The sequence below is a fragment of the Rhinatrema bivittatum genome, chromosome 7 (genome assembly GCF_901001135.1).
Source record: "Rhinatrema bivittatum chromosome 7, aRhiBiv1.1, whole genome shotgun sequence".
Taxonomy (NCBI): domain Eukaryota; kingdom Metazoa; phylum Chordata; class Amphibia; order Gymnophiona; family Rhinatrematidae; genus Rhinatrema; species Rhinatrema bivittatum.
The window spans coordinates 136138115-136162728 of NC_042621.1; the positions used below are offsets into that span (position 1 = coordinate 136138115).

Sequence of the window (24614 nt, forward strand, 5' to 3'; positions counted from 1 at the left end):
CATGGACATCTGCGCGCCCCTTTTAAAATTGACCCAACCCCCCTCCCCAAAATACAGAGATTCCAAACGTAATGATAAGTACACCCCCTCATGTGCACGCGGCAATCCAATTTTAAAACATGCGTGCGCTGGCATGCGCATGTTATAAAATCGGAGCGTCCATGTGTGCGGTGCCGGGAAGCGTTTGCACATGGATGTGCGCACGTACGTTATAAAATCTCTCTTAGCTTTTCTTCTGTTACATCCATGCGTCCTGTGGTATAATTTAAATTTGGTTGAAAAAAGAGCCACGAGATGTGCCGAAAGATATTGGAAGAAACATGCCACCTGTATAGACAAAGATACGTATAATGCAGCACACATGTCCTATCGTCTTGAGTTCGAAAATGCCAGGAAATCATACTTTTACTAGGCATTTACAGTCTTCTTTGAATCGTCCTTATGAGCTGTTTCAGTTAGTCTCTCATTTGACTTCACCATCCGGGATATGTAAGAACATAGTAGCATTCTATTGTGACATCTTTGCCCAACATTACAGAAATAAAATAGAACAAGCCCAAACCATGGTGGGGATTTCTCTAATACATACCATGATTCAGCACCGAGCTCTGAACAAATGGAAAAATGGATTGATTTTGATTATGTCACTAAAACTGAGATTGTTGGTTTTTTTGAAGAATTGTATTGTTTTATTGTTTTGTACATGGTGTAATTAAATTGTTTTATGTATATTTTATTGTAAATTACTTAGACCTATTTTGCATTAAGCGATTAATACATTTTAATAAATGAAATGAAAATTGAATCAGCCATCTCTAATTTCATTTCCTCATTTTATCTTTTAGACCCTTGTCCCTTCTGGCTTTTATATATTTGAAAGATTCCTTTATTGAAATTTAAAATAAATTGGTTAACATGTCTTTGTCAGAAGGGGTTGTTTTAAGAACATACTAGCAGTAGTTCGTCCAATACTAAAGAATTTGCAGCTTCCAGTACATGACCCCACTAGATATGGGTCCATTTCCATTCTTCCGTCATTAGGTAAATTAATTGAAAAAATGATTTTATCCCAGTTCAATTCCTTTCTCACTGATAAGGATCCAAGTCCTCCAACCATCAGTTAGTTATGGATAGAATTTCGGTACCCATGTTGAACAACATACGCTATATCTAGGATTTCAATTTGATGCAACATTTAAATTCTAAGCCCAACTGCGGTTAGTGGTGGTAAATGTTTTTTTCAAGTTAAGAAGACTACAATGCCTTAAGTATATTTTAGAATGTAACGACTTCAGAGCTATTGTTCAGGTCTTCGTTCTACCTGTGCTCGATTACTGTAATGCCGTATACCTGAGCCTTCCCAAGTGTCTTCTAGCTGCTCTGCAATTATTGATGAATGCCGCGGCGTGTTTGATTTCTGGTTGTTCTATGCATAAATATATCACACCAATTCTGAAATCCTTACATTGGCTCCTTATAGAGCAGCGGATAAAGTTTAAGATTCTAACCTTAACATTCAGAGTTCTTCACGAACATCACCGAGAATATCTCGCTGGGTTGATAAAGTGGAACAGTCTTCCTAGAACATTACGCTCAGAGAATCTATACCTTACTTGTTGAGCCTAGTATTAAAAATGTTCACTGAAGGAAACATGTAAACATGCCTTCTCATTTGCAGCAGCCAACCTATGGAACAATCTTCCTCTGTCTATTCATGAGGCCTATGACTATAACATTTTTAAGAAATTATTAAAAAATCATTTATTTCAGGAGGCCTTTTTTTTTTTTTAACTGCGATTAAAATTAAATTGAGTTGCTCTATTTCATTTTAGTCATATTATTTAAAAGTTGATATATTGTTGTTTTAAGTTATTTATTTTGATTGTTAGTTTATTTTTCTCTGGGAGACGATAATGGTCAGATTCTATACAAGTATTTCCAATGTAAAGATTTTTTCCTTTTGTGGACAAAAGATCCAGATCTTCCCTGATGTTTCACGAGTCACCCAGGCCGGAAGGAAACATTTTCTTTCTTTAAAACAAAGAGTACTGGCTATAGGAGCCTCTTTCTTCCTTAAATTTCCATGTAAGCGTTTGGTAACATATCAGAATAATAAATGTATTTTTTCAGCTTCGCTTCACTTGGATCATTTCCTAATTGACAAGACAGTAGGATCTGATAAGAGGGTGTAGTAATTTATATAGCAACCTTATTTAGATCCAAGATGTTGGTTTACTATGTTGATTTGATGGCTGGTATCCTCAAGACCTCTATTTTATTATTGTATTTTGAATATCTTTTTTTATATTTCCTCTTTTTTTCTAAAGTGGACTGGTATATTTAATTAATGTACTTTATTTACTTTATATATTTTGTTTCTTTTGTAATTATATTTTTCTTTTATATTTCATTAATTCTTTAAAATGTTATAGGTTGGAAATGATATCATCAAAAAATTATTAAAAATCCACCTAGAACAGGCTCTGGCAATAGGCGGAATACAAATTACTATTAAAAAAAAAATAAATTAAATAATATTATACCATACACAATAGTCCCTAATACCATGCAGTGTGTATGATGTTATTTGTGATATCAAAACCAATATGATTGGACTGGCCCTGTGGCTCATGCTATACACTGCAGTACAGGAAAGCCAAGTTTGAATCTGCTGATAGCAGGGGTTTGCCGCAATATCAAAGTGACGTCCTCAGTCCAAGAGAAAGAAAGAACACTACTCCCTCTATCTAGCAATGGCAAATTGGGGCAATTGCTGTAGACCCTGTGCTTTGATATCATGTCAAGCAATGGTCCCATCTTGTAAATGTCTGGCGCCTCTCTAAATGTCACAGAATTCAAACCGCAGACACCTGGAGCAGGGCCTGGTTGCAGGTCTCCGTGCAGATTCAGGATGTTGTCTAAACTTTATGAAAAATATTAAGGAGCCCCCAAGAGGCTGCTTTGTCCCAGGTCTCCACTCCCTTCTTTGGGTTGGACCAGCTACTGGGGCAAACCTTGGTAGCAAAATAAGTGATGCTGTGGGATGGTCTTAGAGAAAACTTAAAAGCAAGTGTGAACCTCTCAAGGGTGGGGATGGGAGAGGGAGTGGCAGTATGAAAAACGGGGTAGCTATGTTTCTTTAATAAACATTTTTCATACAAAAGATACACTGAAGAACCGATTCTGTGGTAAAGAACGTTAGCAGGTATGTTCTGCATGCAACCATTTTAGTGGCTGTCACTAACTCCCATCATCTCCAGTACCCACTTAAGACTGTGAGCTCTCTGGGGAAGGGACTTGTACCTGTTCTTAATTTGTTGAAAAGAACGATACTTTATGGCACTATATAAATACCAAAATAATAATGATTTCTGAAAGCATTTTCACAGGCTAGTTTTGCCTCATGCCATTTAATGGAAAAGACAAAATGAAATGTGGCGATAATGAGTTTAGTGTTTTTCACTGTTAAACGCCACTTTAGAAATAAGACCCCTTGGGTTCTATGCTGCATGCCTGCCGTATAACATCTAGGCCATATCTGCTTTGTTTCCTAATTAGAATCATCTGTTTACTCTCTTAACACAGCTCAGAGCAAATGAACCATAAAGTTCAAGCTGCATTTTCCTTGCAAGTGACAATGTCAGAAGAAGAAAACCAGAGAAAAATGTCCATGTTCATTGAACAATAACTAAGGACAGCAAAGGGACTCTAATCAGAAAGTCAGGTAGAATCAGGACGGCTTGCCAGTCAAATATGAGTCACAAATAATGGAACTAAAGCATCTCGTGCAATGCAGACACAGACTTTAATCCTTTCAAATTAGCTTAGGCACACCTGAACTAGTAAACATTAATACATAAAACAATTGCAAGGATGCCTTATGGCTAGGAGCAACCTTGTATGCTTACACACCTCAACATACATTAAGATCAGCAAGCAAAGGTGTCCTTGTGGTCTCACCTGTTCCTCAAGTTCACTTGGGCGAGGTAAGAAACTTCAATATGTCGTTGGTCCAATGACTTGTATGCCTGAGCACTTTAGAACATTGCTTAATGCTAAAGCATTCAAAAGAGCACGAAAAACATGACTGTTTCGACACAGCCTTTAAAGAATTAACCATCTAGCAAGATGGAACACCATGTCTGTTCACTAGATGTGTCAAATGTTTGTTATAATGTATTTTATTTTATTTTACATAAATTATGTATATTTTTAATCTTACCAAATAGTTCAGAGTAGTTAAAATCACAAGCAGATTGTGATAAATTGCAGGAAGACCTTGTGAGACTGGAAAATTGGGCATCCAAATGGCAGATGAAATTTAATGTGGATAAGTGCAAGGTGATGCATATAGGGAAAAATAACCCATGCTATAGTTACACAATGTTAGGTTCCATATTAGGTGCTACCACCCAAGAAAGAGATCTAGGCGTCATAGTGGATAACACATTGAAATCGTCAGTTCAGTGTGCTGTGGCAGTCAAAAAAGCAAACAGAATGTTGGAATTATTAGAAAGGGAATGATGAATAAAACGGAAAATGTCATAATGCCTCTGTATCGCTCCATGGTGAGACTGCACCTTGAATACTGTGTACAATTCTGGTCGCTGCATCTCAAAAAAGATATTATTGCAATGGAGAAGGTACAGAGAAGAGTGACCAAAATGATAAGGGGAATGGAACAGCTCCCCTATGAGGAAAGACTAAAGAGGTTAGGACTTTTCAGCTTGGAGAAGAAATGGCTGAGGGGGGATATGTTAGAGGTGTTTAAAATCATGAGAGGTCTAGAACGGGTAGATGTGAATCGGTTATTTACTCTTTCAGATAATAGAAAGAATAGGGGGCACTCCATGAAGTTAGCATGTGGCACATTTAAAACTAATTGGAGAAAGTTATTTTTCACTCAACACACAATTAAAGTCTGGAATTTGTTGCCAGAGGATGTGGTTAGTGCAGTTAGTATAGCTGTGTTTAAAAAAGGATTGGATAAGTTCTTGGAGGAGAAGTCCATTACCTATTAATTAAGTTGACTTAATTACTAGCAATGGTAACATGGAATAGACTTAGTTTTTGGGTACTTGCCAGGTTCTTATGGCCTGGATTGGCCACTGTTGGAAACAGGATGCTGGGCTTGATGGACCCTTGGTCTGACCCAGTATGGCATTTTCTTATGTTCTTAATCTTGTGAATTCCCCTGATCATTGGAGTAGTGGTTGACATTTTTTATTAAATAAATAAATGGTTTTGTCACAACCGTCCCCCTACCTCTATTATTCATTTAAATCTTTATTTATAAACTACACATATAAAATAAGTAAGCTCATCCATCTTTTTGTCTGTCATTCCTCCATCTCCATCTCTTGCTCAGAGATTTGTACCTATTCCCTACCAATTAAACTGATCTCTCTTCTCTTAGCTGATTTGTTTATTGACTCCCTGAGACTCTGGTACTTACTCCATTTCATAATTACCTAAATAGCTTTCTGTCAGCTTGAGCCTCCAGTAGCATCCTGCTTATTAATCAGTAACTCTTTGTACCTGTGTGATAGCGACAAAAAATTCATCCCAGCAGGCACTACAAGAAAATAAACCTGAAAATCATATAGCATTAAACAAACACCATCTCCCACAGGCAGACAGCCTTGTGTGCATGACTAAAGACCTTTAAACACTGTGAAATCAGAAAACATAGGGGTCGAAATTTCAAAATGGTTAACTGGATAACCAGGAATTAAGCAGTTAAAGCTGTTCTTTAAATCCCACTACCACCCCGCACCCCAACTGACAGGCTAAACGTAAACACCTAAATGTAGCCAGGCAAAAAAAGAAGTGGTTTCAAGGTCTTCCCTGAGGCAGACATGCGACTGAGGTTCAGTTGAAAATTTGCCTAAAGAAAACTGTCTAAAATTGTTCACCTTATCCACTCAGCGGATATTTGAAAAATGACCCCCATAAGAAACATTTCTTTAAAACCCTTTCTTTCTCTGTCACAGGTTTCCGGCAAAATTAATTCTAAAAAAAATTCTTTATTACTGACACCAGCTACTTGTTCTGTCACCTTGAAAATTTATCCTGGAGCACAGCCTAATCTTGCACAGAAGGAGCTTTTGACTGTTTGAAGAAAGGAGGAGAAAGCAGCAGGAAACTAAACACATGAAGGCAATTATGCTTTAACGTAATGACAGGATCAGCAGTCAAGCTGCAGTGAGAATCACAGATATCGGCAGGAAGTGATGCATGTATAACCACAGCAGATCTGGCAAGAAACTGATGGGGCTCTATAATGACTGGTATCAGTGAGGTCAGGTGAATTCTTAGGGACTGAGAAAAGTCGTAGGTAATACAGGATCAGGACTCAAAACCCTTGTGGAATGTGTGGCAACCTGCAGCTATCTGCAGCAAACTGTGACATGTCAGGACCACAGATTGAGGGCAGTTTTTAAAGACTGACATTGTATTTGTTTTACTCTAAATGTGCATGGCAAAATATTCTCTCTCTTACCGAGGCAGGGTAGGGGAACAGAGTCAGAATAACAGATTGCAACCTGGTTGGCTTGAGATGAGAATTCATGCAGTTGGTGGAACTGCAGCACCAGGGATACATTAACTACTGTGGAGGATATGACATGACTTACTCTTCTTTGGGGTATGGAAAACAAGTTTGTCTGAGTGGCGGAACTGTGATTACAACTGTCTTGCTCCCAGGGAGCTTAACTTTTAAAGAACTGTGCGTGGCCCCATATACATGCATATATGACCCTGTGCAGATCTACTCTAGTATTTTATAATATGCGCCAGTTATAAGGTAAGCGTAAATCTACCCTGCAACATTTGTGCGTATGTCTAGATACATGCAAATATATAATTGTTAGCCAGATAAGTCTAAAAAAAAAGGTGACTAAATAACAGGCCGATACAAAAAGAAACGCGGGAGAGCGGGCGACCGCTTGCTCTCCCGGCGCGCGCACAGGACACAGTAAATAAAAATATGCTAATTAGGGCCCGCGGTAAAAGGAGGCACTAGGGACGCGCTAGTGTCCCTAGCGCCTCCTTTTTGACAGGAGCGGCGGCTGTCAGCGGGTTTGACAGCCGACACTCAATTTTGCCGGCGTCGGTTCTCGGACCCGCTGACAGCCACGGGTTCGGAAACCGGACGCTGGCAAAATTGAGCGTCCGGTTTTCAACCCGCGAGCCGCCGGCGAAGGCTGGGAGGCTGCTACCTTCTTGACAAGACTTGGTTTCCCGCACAAATCTCCTTCTACTATTGTTTAAGTCTACAGAATTCGACTGGAAGTTACAGCGTGAGTTTGTACATTTTTTCTTCATATTATCTGCTGATGCAGTTTTTTCTTTTCTCTCAATGCCACATACTAAGCGGAAAGGCAAAGTAAGGCAGGAAGCCTCAACCCCTGTCAGACCAAGCCTAATACAAACTACGCTGACAACATTCTACTCGGCAACAGGGTCTTTGACCCCGGAGAATCCCGCTACAGTTGTGGAAGGTGAGCAAGCTTCTCTTCTGTTGGGAGATGTGACTCTTCGTCCCGGGGCCCCAGTAACACCTACACCTCCTGTCAGCATTACTAGAGTCACAGAACCAGGCCTGGCAGAGTTTCGGATCCTGATTTGTCAGTCGAGCCTGATTGAGGAGGACTGTGACATTGCAGTTCTGCTTGAAAGGGGAAGAAGGGAAGAACTTCCCCTGGTTCAGAAGGTGCCCTTAGTCGGAGAGAATTTGATTAGACCCGACCGAAGTGTTGGAACACCTGGAAGTAGTGCTCTACCCCTTCTGTTAACCAAGAACTGTCTAGTTTTCAACCTTTGATATCTATGCCTATGCCTGGTAAAGGAAATACAAAAAATGTGACAATGGAAATGTTATGGCAAGCGATAACTTTATTGCAAAATAATATAATGAAGTTAAATATAAATATTAAAGAAATGCAAGATGTCCTGCTAAATTTAAATCCTATGGTAATAAATTATCCGTGCTCTGGGCTCCTTTTTAAATCTATTGGAGAGGTCGCCCATAATTATCTATGCAAACTAATAAATCTATCCCTTGATTCCGGATCCTTCCTTGATGTTTTAAAACAGACTTCAATACTCCCCATACTCAAGGTTAAATCACAAAATTTCATGGATTTCATTAATTTAAGACCCATTACCTCAATCACTTCTCTAGCTAAACTAATTGAGTCAATTGTTCTTCACCAGTTGACAGATTTCCTTTCAGATCACGATATTTTGCATCCCTGTCAACACAGCTTCCGTAAGGATCATTCTACAGAAACACTGCTATTATCTTCCTTTGACACATTTTTATGTGATTTCGATTCTAATACAGATTTCATTTTAGTTTTCCTGGACATCTTGGCTGCTTTTGACACTCTTGACCACCAAATTCTCCTATCTAGTCTCCTCTCTATAGGAATCAACTCTACAGTCTTTAATTGGTTCAAATCCTACCTATCCAACCGTTCGCAACAGATTAACATTGGTTCACATTCCTCAAATCACTATACAGTTGCTTCTGGAGTTCCCCAAGGTTCCACTCTTTCACCAATTCTTTTTAACATCTATTTACTTCCCCTTTATCAGCTATTCTCTGCGCTCAACATCCAATTTAAAGTTTATGCAGATGATATTCAGTTTTTTGTTCTATACAAATCCTTTTGGTCAGACATATTTTCCACTGTCGCTTTATACATAAACACTGTTAATAGTTGGCTTTCACAAAACCATCTGAAACTAAACCCCAATAAAACAGAAATCATTTATTTATCCTCAATTGCTAACCCCTCAATTGGACCACCATCACATCTGCAGTTAAACGGTACTTCCATACCCATCCTATCTCACGCTCAAAATGTAGGTGTACTGTTAAATTCAGACCTTTCATTGTCTCAACATATCTCTCAAACCATTAAAAACTCCTTTTTCAAACTAGATATGCTTAAGCGTTTACGTCCTCTTCTCTTTTTCCATGATTTTCACACTGTACTTCAATCTTTAATTTTCTCAGGTCTTGATTACTGCAATGCACTTTATCTAGGACTTCCGGATTCTGCAATTTCACCTGTTCAACTAGACCAAAATTCAGCCGCTCGGAGTTTACTTGGTTCACCGTTAAAAAATCACATTACTCCATTCTATTTTCGTTACATTGGTTACCGATCAAGTTCAGAATCATTTACAAGATATTATCTATCATACATTCTCTTCTACATAACCCTTCTTCAATTTGGCTCTGCTCTATTCTACGGATTTACAAACCATCCAGACACTTAAGATCATTAAATAAAAATGTATTAAATGTTCCGTCCATCAGATTAGCCAGATTAGATCTTACTAGAAAAAGAGCCTTCTCTGTCATCAGTCCAGTTTTGTGGAATTCCTTACCATCTACGCTCCGTCAAATTACAAGAGCTAAGGAATTTAAAAAATCATTAAAAACACATCTATTCTTAAAAGCATTCAATATCCCATCCACAGAAATCATTTAGCCTTTCATATTACACATTCTGCTCAAACATTGCCAATACTCTTTTCTCTTTTAAGATTTTCTCTTAAATTTTTTCTTTTTTTTTTCTTTTTAATTCACGATTTATGTATGTATTTTTTTTACTTTTTAAATAATTTCGTTTGTTTTTATATGCATTATAAACCTCTTTGACTAATACTTTATTGTAAAAATGGTATATAAATATTTCAAATAAATAAATAAATAAATAAAGGAAAACTCAGAATTGATTTTTTTTTTTTTAACCTTTGCTGTCTGATCTTAGTTTTCTAATCGGTTGGTCACAAGCTTTTTTTTTCCACCTTCCCTTTCTTGGTCTTTTGCCAATTCCTTTTACAGGGTCTCTTTTTTTCTGTTTCTTCTCTAGCCATCTGTCTTCTTCTCTTCTTCCCTCAAATACACACTCAGGATCTCATTCTTGCATGCTGTCTCACACACACACACACTCAGGCTCTCTTCTCGCATGCTGTCTCTCTCTTTCTCCCACATATACACATACAGGCACAGGCTCTCACACTCACAGCTCTCTCTCAAATGCTCTCATACATAAGTACACACTGTCTCTCTCTTTCACATGCTCTCACACACACAGGCTGTCTCACAAACACACAGGCACTCTCACATGCTGTCCCACACAATCACACAGGCTCTCTCACATGCTGTCACACCTATACACAGAGGCTGTCACATGCTGTCTCTCTGATCATACAGGCTCTCACTCCCACACACAGTCTCTCAAATCTCACACACACAATCTCTCAAACCACACTCACACACACTCTACAGCGAGTCAGCCTCTCTCTCATTTCTAGGCCTCCTCTTTGCAGGTTGCTGCGGGATGGGCTCCATGGTGGCCCTGATCTTCTCAGGCCACTGCGAGGTGGGATCCACAGTGTCCCTGCTACCGGGTCTCCTCTTCTTGGGCAGTCGCAAGGTGGGATTACCGGTGGCTCTGCTACCGGGCCTTTTCTTCTCGGGCTGCTGCGTGGTGGAATTCACGGTGGCTCTGCCACAAATGCTGCTCCTCTTCTGCACACTGCTGATGCTCCACTTCCTTCCTGCCTGCAAGGCTCCGGCAACGGTTTTTTTTCTGTGGTCGCGCAGGCAGGAAGGAGGAGGAGCACCTGGCTGTGACTTTTTCTTCAGGTCGAAGTGGGATGAGCTCAACTATGGCCCTGCCAATCTTCCTGCTGTGCGTGGCTGGCACACAGCATAAAAGCACCACCATCCTCTACTTCTTCCATCACCGGCTACACAGGCCTCTCCCTGCTCCCGACACCACCCCACCAGGTGGGCTGCCCTGTGCAATTGCACAGTTTGTACACCCAGTGGCACCGGGCCTGGGCATGCTCAGTATGCCACGTCAAAGTTCTGGAAACTCCGACTACCATCCTGCTTGTTCTTGGATAAAGGAAATTAACCTATTTTTTTTTAGATTCCTCCCCCAGTTTGCGCAATCCATCTCCAGATTATCGAGACCCTCATTCTTCAGCCTGAACTCTCCCCAGTTCACCCAGACCTCCTATCCAGCCAATAATACAGTATAAACATGTTTGAAATCACTTAAGTATGATAATTTGCAGGTGTAATATTATGCAAGTTGTCAAATCTCTTAAAATAGCAACTTACATGTGTTTATGTTGGCCTTACCATAGAATGCCCCTAGATCATTTCTTGTTTACACGCATATATTTACGCTCGAATCCTTACTTATGTGTGTATATTTGATGCTTATAAAATAGCATTGTGCATTCTATTTACACATGTATATGCTCATTTTCCTGCATGCAAGCTTTTGAAAATTCACCCCTGAATGTTTTCCTACCTAGTCTATATAGTGCTAACAAGAACAGTCATCAAAAGGCTGGATCACTTTCTGTCTCTGGAAGGATATCCGAATACAAAGGTAGCCACATGGACAAAAAGATGGGAGAGATGAAAAAGGGGGGTTCCAGAAAAAAAGAAAATAAGGCCCCAATGATGATAAATAAAAACAATTACACTACCTACACATGAATGAGAGGATACACAACTATCATCCAGGCACTTGATAATCACACAGAAAGAGAAGTCAGTCATTCCTGATGCACAGTAGCTGACTGACTGGCAATCTAGCAGTCTACAAAGAGCCAGTCATCCCCAGTGTTGAGAAACTGGCAGCCTGGCTGGCAGTGGTACCCTATTATACAATGGAGAGAAGATAGTAATCCCAGTGTGCAGTGCAGGAACTGGCAACCTGCTTGATATTCTGGCACCCTAACGTTCATTAGAAAGAAGTTAGCTGGCTTCTATGCATGCCAACAGGCAATCAGACGATATATTATTAGACACCACCATGACTAGATCTTGCTGATTAACAATATAACCTGAATTCAAGCAGAAAAGGGAGGAAATGAAACAAAGATTAGTAGTTTATGTTTCAGAACACTGAATGAGCCAACAATATCAAACAAGTTATAAATCCTGTGTTAGTAGAGTACAAATTATATACATCCAACAGGTAACATCAGACAGGCTCATTTAGAATACAGCCACTCTCCTGCTAGAAACTAATCAAACCTTTTTAGCATAACCCAGAAAATTTGCATGAAACCACTTTCTTTCCACAAAAGTGCATCAATAAATGTGATAATGCATAGAATTATAACACATTTATGTATTTGATATTATTAGCTGTTATATGTGGTTTATTCTATAGGACAACGAGTTTAGCGAGGTAGAATTAAATAATGATACAATTGATCAAACACAGTAAATGATTGTAGAAAGACCATCTGGCCCATCCAGTCTGCCAAGTTATTCTGTCCACACTAAGGAATCATTCCAGCTGCCAGCCACAGAGTAAGACCACCTGCAAGGTTTCTCCTTACCCAGGACAGTCTTTTTTGTCTTCTTTCTTTCTCCTTTACCATCTTGGACAGAAGGGCATACAAGATCCCCACTTAGTTCCCTCCAACACTCACCCTTCCCATGACTAACCACAAGGATTTGTATAATCTAAATAACCAGTTATGCTTGCATGGCCATTGCCCAAACACTGGGCCTCCTAGGTGCCTTGCATATCCTGTCAGACAGACCAGACTATTTCCACTAGAACTTCTAGTTAATTACAGATCTCGAAGCCTTCCAGGCAGATCCAGCTGCCAGTCCATTCTACCATCGCAGTCTGTCAGACAACCCGACCACGTGAATGCCTGTGTTACAACTACTAACTGTTAGGGAAGATGGAGACCTTGAGCATGGGAAAGCTCAGAGGCCTTCGCAATCTGTTATGGAGCGCTAGGAGAGCGGTCCCATTTCCGAGGAGATTGTGTGCCTTTGGACCTCGGCACAACTCCAGAGGGCTCCAAGGCGGTACCGAGGCAGATGAGACACGTCCGAGCCTGGGCTGAGACCAGGAAGCCAGGCCCTTGCTGACCTGCACAGCCAGAGTGAGACCAACCACGCAAGGATGGTCTCTGAGTGGTCCTCCGACTTCTCCAAGCCCTTTCGCATCTGCCGCTGGGAACGGCAAGGCAGCAGGCCAGACAGGAGACGAGGGCAGACAAAGGCGCTGGAACATGAAGACTCAAGACAAGGAACTTGGAGACGTGAAGATACAGACGAGAAGCTTAGGATGTGAAAACTCAGATGAGAAGCTTAAGCTTGAAGACTCAGGATCAAGGTTCAGGAACAAAGTCTAGTACTGGGTTGAGGCTGCGACGCAGAGCGCCCTACACAGCCCACCACAGGGCAGACCCACGGGACTGGTCACGGACCACACTTGAGTGTGAGGCAGACTCCAGATGAATACGTGGAAGTTGAAGCCGGAACATGGCAAAGATTCTGTAGAAGCCTGTACCAAGGCACGCCCTACACAGCTGCCCATGGCTGGTCACGGACCACGCTGGAATGGCACAGATTCATTCACAGTCTTAAGCATGGACAGAGCAGCCACAAGAACATCTGAGGGCCGAGACAAGATTCAGGATAGGGGAGCAAGATGAGACTTGGCTTCAGGCGAGGATGACCCTCCGGAGGCTTACGCTGCGAATGAGAAGACAGGCCCATGCCACGAGGTGACGAGACACAACATGGCACGCCAGAAAAGGTGACAATGAGGAACCAGGAATCTGGAAGCAGAAGCGGAGACAAGGCATCAGGAAGGAACATCAAGGACATCATACAACATCAGGAAGACCACAGAACATCAAGAGAAGATGAGGGATAATCCAGAAGAGACCAGGAACATGAAGAACGATGAGGGATCCCACGAAGAACAGGAAAACCAGCAGGAGCGAAGATGAGAAGTCCAAGAAGAGACTAACTTCTTGCGAAGGCCATCCTTGAATGAATCCAAGATGTTTTTGTAGGCAGAAGAGGGAGTTTCCAGGAAGTGAGGTCCATCAGTGGGCCACTCCTATGCTGGCCCTTTAAATCAAAGAAGATGCGACCTCGCCCCTAGGAACAAAGCAGGAAGCAGAACCATGGACAGCGGCCATGCTGCTGCTAACGCTGAAGAGCAGGGCGGGGCCGGCAGCTCTCAAGCTGCAGAGGGCAGACTGAGGAGTGGCTCCAGCCGCAAGGAAGACCAGGGACTGTGGCCTCCAGGCCGCGGGGCAGGCAGATAGAAGTAAGCGGCTGCCCATGAGGGCAGAATCACAACACTAACATTTTATATTATCCTCTTCGCTAAACATTCTGGCAGCCCCAATACCCATGGTTGAATTAGGTGATTAGGGCACTATGAACACTTAATTATGTGTCACTAGGGTCATGCTTTCTGCTGTCAAGACTTTTAGCAATGAAGGATCTTCTATGCTTATCCAGTATTCTCTTGAATTCTATTACTGTTGTAGCTGCTGCCACCCACCCTGGGAAGGCGTTCTACACTTCCATAACCCTTTTCGTGAAAAATTATTTTTGACATTTCTCCTCATTCGACCCCTTCAGGGCATCACATCAAAATCCCTTGTTCTATAACATCCTTTCCCTTGAAACACGTTTGCATCTTGTGCATCATTACTACTTTTTACGTATTAAATATTTATATGATATCTCCCCTGTTTCACCTCTCCTCTAGGGTATATATATTTAGATTTCTCTGCTTCATATCATATATCTTCTGATGCAGACCCTTCATCAATCTGGAAGACCTTCTCTGGACCACCTCAATTCTATATATATCCTTCTAATGATAAGGTCTACAGAATGGGATACAATACTGCCAGGTGAGGTCTCATATTTGACCTGTACAAAGGCATAATAATCTCCTCTGTTCTACTATACCATAATTATGCACCCTAGCAGCCCTCCAGCTCTGGTCACAGTCTTATCACATTGTTTTCCTACTTTTAAAATTGTATTTATATATTTAAGAATATATTCACAAACAAAGAAAGAAACCCCACCCATCCAACAATATAAACCCCTCAGAAGGTAATATTGTTTTACATATGAATCTCTCTTTTCATTGCAGCAAGCCTACAGTAAAAAAGAATGATACTTTTAACTCTCTCATCTCTTCCCTGAACTATATACCAACCAATCCTGTTATTCATGTTGGCTAGCCCAATATCTCAAATAATGTGACCAAAATCTTTTCATTGAACAACATGTTCCTTTTCAATACATAGGTAAGCTTCTCTACCAGTGCGATCTCATGTACAAGCCTTTTTCAAACACTCAGCATAGGAGCCGATTTCCATAGCAATGCTATCGTGAATCTCCTTGTATTTTATCAGGTGATCTGCTGAACAGCGTTGCACTGTAGTAAAGTCGTCACCCCACCTCCCCAGTAGACTCAGCTCTGGTTTTATGTTTATTGCTTCTCCCAGAATTACCTGGCACTCTTTCCGAACCTGCAACCAGAAATTTTGAACATATGGACAGGTCCACCATACATGAAAGTAGGAACCTGGATGACCGCAGCCGCCCCAGCAGAGCCCTGTGGAGCCCAGCATAAACCTTGAGTAGAGGAGTGGACACCTATATGCCTGGTGGAGAAGCTTAACCATTAATTCAATTCTGTGGTTAAAAATTGAGATCTTATGTGCCTTTTTCCATATGACTTCCCAAATTTTGGGCTCAGCTTCATTTGAAGATCCTTATTCCATTATTGAATCAGGCCCAGTGGTGGGTCCCTTTCTATCTGACACTTTTGTAAAGCTTTGTAAAATAGGGAGATGCCTCTACGGGATATATCTTCTTCTATCAATATTCGTTCAACTGGATCCTGCACTTCAGGTTCCCATCCTTTTCTCCCATATTTTCCCAATTCTTCCACCAGTTTGTTATAAAATACTTCAGATTCCCTCTCTACCTCATATTCCTCTCAGATCCTGAAAGGATTTTAGTCGTGTACTATACTCTTCCCATAATTGCCCCCAAAATTTGAATCCCTCTTTCTGCCTTTCAACTGCATCTCTGTACATCACTGATGTTGCTAATCTGAGATTACCGGGTAATGGTGTTAATACCGAAAGTGATTGTACAAGCCATCCCAACTGTTTACCCATGGCCTTACAGATTTACAGAGTATGTGTAATGTGCATACTTGCTCCTCCCGCTTTCCTTCTTCCAATTATCAACTCCAGCTGTAACAATAACATCAGCAGGTCCAATTCCCCCCCCTCCCCATTTAATTCCTAAAGGGTACCAGGGCACTGTTTGCTCTCTGTGAAGCCAAACCATAGCCCTCGTAAGACCACATGCCCAATAACTCTATAGATCTGGGAGAACCATTCCTCCCGCCTCTTTTGGCCGCCACAGAGTACGCAGTTTTATACATGCTGGCTTCTGAAGCCAAATAAATTTGTTCATGATTCCATTTAGCATTGTGAAAAACCGGTCCGGTAAATACCAAGCGATATGCTAGAACAAATACATTAACCTGGGCAGTATATTCATATTCAGGACATTGATCCTGCCCACCCAAGAGAAAAAGTGATTATCTCATCCCTCCAGGTCCCTTTTAATTTTGTTGATAACCGGTGTATAATTAAGTCTATATATAATCTACCACTTTATGCAGAACCCATATGCCCAGATACTGAACGCCCTCTAACGCCTTCTTACAGGCAGAAACACCTTGGTATCTCCCTTTCCTCCAGTGAACCCAAGGGGAATATTTCTGATGTAACATGATTCATTTTTATCCTACTCTACAATATTGTCAGTAATTTTGGCCCAGATACTCCTGGGTTTGTCAAGAAAAAGAAAACATCCTCCGCATAAAGGGATATTACATTTTTATTTATTTATTAATTTTATATACTGACATTTGATCTCAATCAAGATATCACACTGGTTTACATTCAGGTACTGTAGGTATTTCTCTATCCCCAGAGGGCTTACAATCTAAGTTTTTGTACCTGAGGCAATGGAGGGTAAAGTGACTTGCCCAAGGTCACAAGGAGTGACAGCAGGACTTGAACCCTGGTCTCCTGGTTCATAGTCCACTGCTCTAACCACTAGGCTATTCCTCCTCCCTTATGTTTTACACCTTCAACCTGAAGTCCTGTCACTTCTGGATTGCTCCTTACCTTCTGTGCCAGTATTTCTATCGCTAGGTTGGATAGCAAGGGAGAGAGGGGACACCCTTATCTTGTGCCCCTAGCTATGGGAAAAAAATCCGAACAGTATCCATTCGTCAGCACTTAGGCCCTAGGATGTGCATATTATACCTTAATCCATGCCCTGAACTCCACCAGCAAATCCACCTTTTCCAATACCTTAAATAAAAAAGGTCATTGGAGGCGACTGAATGCCTTTTCACCGTCCAAAGCCATAATCAAGCCCGTCGGATGTCCTTGCTTAGCCAAGGCAATGATATTGAGCTTCCTAGTATTTGTTGACGAAAGACATCTTTTATGAATCCCGTTTGATCATCTTTTACTAGGTCTGGCATGATGCCTTCTAACCTCATCTGTAAGAGTTTCACCAGAATCTTAATGTCTGAGTTGAGTAGGAAGATAGGGTGATAGGATCCTGGGCCTAACCCATCTTGACCCTATTTGTGAAATAGCACAATGATCGCATCAGACATATAATGAGCCATATCTGGACTGCTCTGCAAACACTTGTATGCTTCTTTCAATCCTGGGACCAGTTCAAACCAAAATTTTTTGAAAAAATTTATATGAAATCTATCTGGTCTGGGGCTTTTTCCTTTGGGTAATCCCATAATTGCTTTATATATCTCACCCAGGATGACGGGGTCTTTCAATCTGTCTATCTGCCTTTCAGTGAGTTGCGGCATTTCCACCCCCCTCAGATATTCTTCTATCCCATCCAACTGGCTTTCTGCATTATTGCCATATAGTGTTGTATAAAATTCCTTAAATGTATCATTTATGGACTGCAGTTGATTCGTGATTTCCCCAGCTGATGTTCAAACACTGCCAATTAACGACTTGGACTTTCTCTTTCTTATGGCTCTTGCCGACAACGCTCTGGTCTTATTCCCACGTCCATACATTCTCTGGCGAGCAAATTGTAATGACCTCTCTATATCCTTTATTTGTATCTGCTGGAGTTCCTTCCTAATGTGCTTAAGAGCTCTAAAAACCTTTTGAGAACATGTGCCTTAGGGCTCTGTACTCTTCAAAAGCCCTTTCAGTCAGTGTCTTTTGTAATTTCCAATCGATTGTAGAAGCAGTCATTTCCCCCTGGAGCCCACATCTCACTTCTCACCACTCCACTCATTTCTTTCTTCTGACTGATCACTCTTACTGGCCTTCCCTGCAGCACTCATTGTTGCTCCCTTGTCCACCCAACAGGTTTTGCTTAGCTTCTCCCTCAGTGAGCCCATGCTCGCCAACAAATTAGGGCACTTTTGCGCACTACTAAGGGCTGGGAGCCTTCTATGGGGACTTCCTCTGCTACTAGCATTGGAGTGGGATGTTCCTGGCTGATCTTTCAACATCTGCTCTCGGTGCTCACTTTTTCCTTGCTTCCCTGCTGCCACCATTTTCTGCTGGAAGTGAGGCCGCACCATTTCTGCTCTCTCTTTCTAGGAAGGCTGTTGCAGCACTCCATGCACCCTCCAACCAAATCAGCAACTTTGCCGGATATATGAGCCAGAACTGCATCTGCCGATTGTGTAAGGCTTTGTTCATGTATGCAAACTCCGCTCTTTTCTTTTATGTTGCCCCTCTGTAATTAGGGAAGATTGCCACTCGATTACCCTGATATGTGAGCGAACTGAGTTACAGTGCCTTACATAACACCCATTCCTTTCACATGGTTACCCATGGGTAACCATGAAATTTGATTGTAAATGCACGTCCACAGACAGCGGCAGACTGCTCTCTCCTGGGGCAAGTAGCTCATTTAAGAATTTTTCTAGTTACTTCCACACCTCGCAGCCCTCTTTACATTCAGGAATTCCCACCACGTGAACACTGCATTAGCGAGACTTATCTTCTAAGTCCACCACCTTTTCTTCTAGAAACTCAACCTGTTTCTTAAGAGCTGTGAGTTAGCAGCCCTGGATTCCCAGTCCTCAACCGCAGATACCCGGTTTTAAAGTTTCTCCACCCTGAGGCCCACCGACTTGATTTGTGCCTTGAGCTCTGCCTTCAATACTTTCATTGATGCCATATCCTGAGTCATTTCTGCCTGCAACTCCCAGATTTCAATTCAATTTTTTTCCATCATGTTATGTTCGCTATTCATACCATGCTCTCACCACCATGTACCCCTTCTTTGCTGCTTTCACACATGGCCGCAGTATCTCCTGCTTCTCGATAGAAATTTGTTGTAGGCTGGTCTAAATTACTGCGCACTTGTCTGGTGGCCATTACCTCCCTTTATTTACCGTGCCTGTGGAAACACTTGGGATATTTTTCTAACCCTTTCAATGCCTAATGGTCTCCGACACCGTCACCTGAGCTCTAAAGGCTTATTTACTGGGTTTTCGGGGGTAATACTGAGGAATTAGTTCTCAGGCTAACGAAGCCTCACCAACAGGCGTCTGCTTTCATCAACCCTCAACAGCACCCCCCCGCCCCCCATTGTTTTCCTACCTTGAAACCATCAGATATAATCATCCTAAGGTCTCTTTCCTGATTTGTGGACATCAGCATCTCACTCTTTATCATGCATCACCCCTTTAGATTTTTGCACCTAATCTGCATAACTGTGCTTTTTTTTTTTTTTTGTATTGAAACTTAGCTGCCAAACAGTTAGCTTCTCTTCAAGCATCCTTTAAATCACTTCTCATTCCTTCTACTCCTCCAGGTGTGCCCACTATGTTGCAAATTTTAGCATTATCTACAAAAAGTCCATTTTTTGCTCCTAATCCCTTGGTCCTGTTCAATAACCAGCCCCAAGAATGATCCCTGAGGCACTTCATTAATCACTTTTTTCTCCTCAGAATAATTTGCATTTACCACTACCCTCTACTGTCTGTCACTCAACCAGCTTCTAGTTCAGTCCGCATCTTGTGGCCTACCCTAGGTTGTTCAGTTTATTTATAAGTTTCCCATATGGGACGGAACCTACCCAAATGTTTCATATCAGTACTTACGGCCTGCGCATGAGCTCAGGGTTGGGCACACATTGCAGCCGGTGGGACAGCAGCTGGAAGGCACTGCTCTGGGGTAGAAGCATCAGCAGTCCATACAATGCCTTGATTAGGTATGGGTTATTTTCCACATCCAACAACTGCAATCGCAAATCTAAAGAAATAAACATCAACAAACAAAAGATGAACTGGGAGGACAGAAAATGGTAATGTATCTCTCAATGAGATCTTACTTTTTCCATAAGCATGGCAAGGAAAACGTTTATTTTGAATATAGCTTAATCTCTAATGTTTTTAGCAGTGGCATTTGTGGCATCTTTAGATTCTACAATAATACTAGGATATTTATAATTCATTTTATCATGTGAGAGAGTTTGACATTTTTATTTTTAATTCATTAAAAAAAAAAAAAAAAAAGATGCCTTTACTAATTTTTTTATATATTAAAAAACCAGAGAGATCATGTGGTACAGTGAGTGCAGCAAGATATGACTCACTTTACTCTGAACCCCCACCCATTCTACTCACTTCCATCCGGGATTAATATTACTCCAAAACCAGCAAAAAAGCGAGAGTAGTTGCATTGGGCGCACATCTGAACAGCATGTCGGCTAGACTGGCCAAAAAAGACAAAAAAAAAAAAAAGGCAAAACCAGGGGACGGGAACATGGCGGACAGTCAGACTCCGGAACATGCTGCCATGGTGATAGAAGAACTAAAAGCTGCTGTTGTAGATGCCTTTAAGCCGGAGTTTAAAAAAAGCTGTGGACAAGACAGAGGAAGTTACCAAAAAGATAACAGCATATGAAATGATGTTCACTGAGCTAGAACAACGGGTGTCAGATAATCAAGACTCTATCCATAGCTCACGAGATGAGCTAACTGAACTGAAAGTAGTAGTGGAAAAACAGGAGGAGCTGCTTGAAGATCTACAAAACAGATCTTGCCACAATAACTTGTGATTTCTTGGAATATCAGAGTCAGTTGGAGACAAAGATCTGCCTCAATCTCTGGAATCATGGCTGGTGCAGGAACTAGGCCTAACATCTGCATGTGGCCCATTACGCATTAAGCATTCACATCGTTTTGGAGCCTGGAAGGATAGGACGGACAAGCTAAGAGTAGTGATTGCTAGAATCTTGGACTTTTCACATAAAGCGGAGATACTTCAGGCAGTGAGATCTGGGAAAAAGCTATGCAGTAACAATAATAGCATCCTGATATTTCAGGACTTTTCCACCCATCTATTGGTGTGAGGAGGGAATTTACCTTGGCGTGTTTTCAATTGCATGCACTTGGTGTGCAGTTTGCATTACTGTATCTGGCTAAGCTCAAATTTACTCTACCTGAGGGAGTGAAATGGATCTGGTTGGTCGGGGTGGCTAAAAGCTGGTGGAAGAGCTAGAGGTGAAAAATGACATGGCCTTGGAACCAGTGCATTAAGTTGATATCAGTTGCAGGTGGTTGATTATCCAATCGGGTATGGCAGTTTCCAGCATGGAACCACAGAAAAAGCTGGATGTTGCAGAGTCTTTTTTTATGACTGTTGCTTCTTCTTTGAGGAACTTGAGCTTGTACCTCTGGTTGAAAAACAGAGGCCAATTAATGTATGGTGCAGTCCAGTCAATACAAAAGTTTCACTTTACTTTTATTTTTTGTTTTGTAGCCTGATCTGCCTAGAGAACAGAACAGTGATTTCTTCTGGTCTCACGTTATTCAGTGACACCCGACAGTTCCCTTCACTGATGTTAAAGTGGTTTGATTATTAAAACATGTACTTGTATAAATACTTTAGACATTTGCTTAAAGATGCTAGATTAAAGTTCTATATTGGTTACTGAGCCTGGTAGGATTGGATAAAGTTTAGGAAGGAAGGGGGTATATGTGCTGAGACGTGATCTAATCTAAATTGATGGCTGATGGTGGAGCTGGGAGGGGGAGGGAAAGGGGATGGGGGAATTATGGGAGGGAGGGAATAAGTTTAGAAAGGAGACTATGACTAGTTTATTCTGGGATGATAATTACAGAAAAACAGACCCACAGGAGAGTTGGAGTCTCAGCTGGGAAGCCTCTTGCTGGTTAAGGGATAATAAGCAGCTACTTATCACTCACAGGAATATTAATGAGTAAAACAACTGTGAAAATAATATCATGGAGTGTGTGTAGAATTAATACACCTATTAAGAGAATGAAGATTCTTTCTGCCTTGAAAAAAATGTCTGCAGACATTGTGTTTTTACAAGAAATACATTTAAATGATAGCGAACGTAAGAAACTCAAAAGATGGTGGGTAGGAGAGGCTAGATTTGCTTCAGCTACTAACAAAATGGCTGGGGTGGAAATCCTTATCCAGAAAAATCTACCCTTGGTGATAAAACAAGAGATTAATGATCCTAAAGAGCTTTATGTGATATTGTTGACAGAGCTACATAGGAAGTCAGTGGTATTTTGTAATGTATATGCCCCGAACAATTACAAACATTCCTTTTTCAAAGAAGTAGTTAAACATCTGATCCCTAACAGAATAGTGCTTGATCAGGTATTACAATTTAGTTCGAGACCCGGATCTAGACAAATTCCATCCTTCCAAAGGGGATAAAATACATAGGGGGAGAGGTATTTAATTTTTGGACTCCGAATTACATCTGTTAGATTTCTGGAGAGCATTACACCTGGAGGAGAAAGATTATACCCACCTGTCAAAAGCACATGCGACATTCTCTAGAACAGATTATATATTGACCTCCATGAGTGAATTCTCAAGGACTGAAGAATCAGGGATTGGAGAGATAAAGATCTCTGATCATGCCCCGACATGAGTGACATTTAGGTGTGATAGGGAAAGGACTTTCTGGCATATCTTGGAGATGCCCATATTATCTGGCCACAGAACCTCATTTTCAAGAATATTTAAAAGTAAAATGAGCAGATTATGCTAAAAATAATGCTGCACACCTGGACAATCTGATTTTGTTTTGGCATATGGCCAAGGCCTTTATATGAGGAGATAAAATATCCTTCATCATAAAACACAGAAAGGATATGGATAAGCAAGTGTTGGCATTGGAAGACCAATTACACCAATTACACAAACAAAAAAAATCACTGGCTAATGCAAAAATGGTGGCAAATAGAGAGGCTTATTTGTTAGTACAAGGAGCATTGAAATCACTTCTACCCCAAAGAACCAAGGGGGTTTTTTTCCAACTCGCGTTATGGCCTTTTCGCATGCGAAAAATGCCTTAACGCATGCGAAAAGCACAAACTGAAGAGTAGTAAATCACCTGGACCGGATGGTATACACCCCAGAGTTCTGAAGGAACTAAAAAATGAAATTTCAGACCTATTAGTAAAAATTTGTAACTTATCATTAAAATCATCCATTGTACCTGAAGACTGGAGGATAGCAAATGTAACCCCAATATTTAAAAAGGGCTCCAGGGGCGATCCGGGAAACTACAGACCGGTTAGCCTGACTTCAGTGCCAGGAAAAATAGTGGAAAGTGTTCTAAACATCAAAATCACAGAACATATAGAAAGACATGGTTTAATGGAACAAAGTCAGCATGGCTTTACCCAGGGCAAGTCTTGCCTCACAAATCTGCTTCACTTTTTTGAAGGAGTTAATAAACATGTGGATAAAGGTGAACCGGTAGATATAGTATACTTGGATTTTCAGAAGGCGTTTGACAAAGTTCCTCATGAGAGGCTTCTAGGAAAAGTAAAAAGTCATGGGATAGGTGGCGATGTCCTTTCGTGGATTGCAAACTGGCTAAAAGACAGGAAACAGAGAGTAGGATTAAATGGGCAATTTTCTCAGTGGAAGGGAGTGGACAGTGGAGTGCCTCAGGGATCTGTATTGGGACCCTTACTGTTCAATATATTTATAAATGATCTGGAAAGAAATACGAGTGAGATAATAAAATTTGCAGATGACACAAAATTGTTCAGAGTAGTTAAATCACAAGCAGATTGTGATAAATTGCAGGAAGACCTTGTGAGACTGGAAAATTGGGCATCCAAATGGCAGATGAAATTTAATGTGGATAAGTGCAAGGTGATGCATATAGGGAAAAATAAGCCATGCTATAATTACACGATGTTGGGTTCCATATTAGGTGCTACAACCCAAGAAAGAGATCTAGGTGTCATAGTGGATAACACATTGAAATCGTCGGTTCAGTGTGCTGCGGCAGTCAAAAAAGCAAACAGAATGTTGGGAATTATTAGAAAAGGAATGATGAATAAAACGGAAAATGTCATAATGCCTCTGTATCGCTCCATGGTGAGACCGCACCTTGAATACTGTGTACAATTCTGGTCGCCGCATCTCAAAAAAGATATAATTGCGATGGAGAAGGTACAGAGAAGGGCTACCAAAATGATAAGGGGAATGGAACAACTCCCCTATGAGGAAAGACTAAAGAGGTTAGGACTTTTCAGCTTGGAGAAGAGACGACTGAGGGGGGATATGATAGAGGTGTTTAAAATCATGAGAGGTCTAGAACGGGTAGATGTGAATCGGTTATTTACTCTTTCGGATAGTAGAAAGACTAGGGGACACTCCATGAAGTTAGCATGGGG

General features: G+C 41.2%; 1 protein-coding gene across 6 annotated transcripts in view; it reads right to left on the reverse strand.

The window, feature by feature from the left end:
- VAC14 (VAC14 component of PIKFYVE complex) overlaps positions 1-24614 on the reverse strand; it is a 525003-nt gene that overhangs the window by 72677 nt on the left and 427712 nt on the right. For all 6 annotated transcript variants that reach the window (XM_029609234.1, XM_029609230.1, XM_029609228.1 and 3 more), the window contains exon 19: positions 20034-20184. In XM_029609234.1, coding sequence (XP_029465094.1) covers positions 20034-20184 — 151 coding nt within the window. The remainder of the gene's footprint in view (positions 1-20033; positions 20185-24614) is intronic.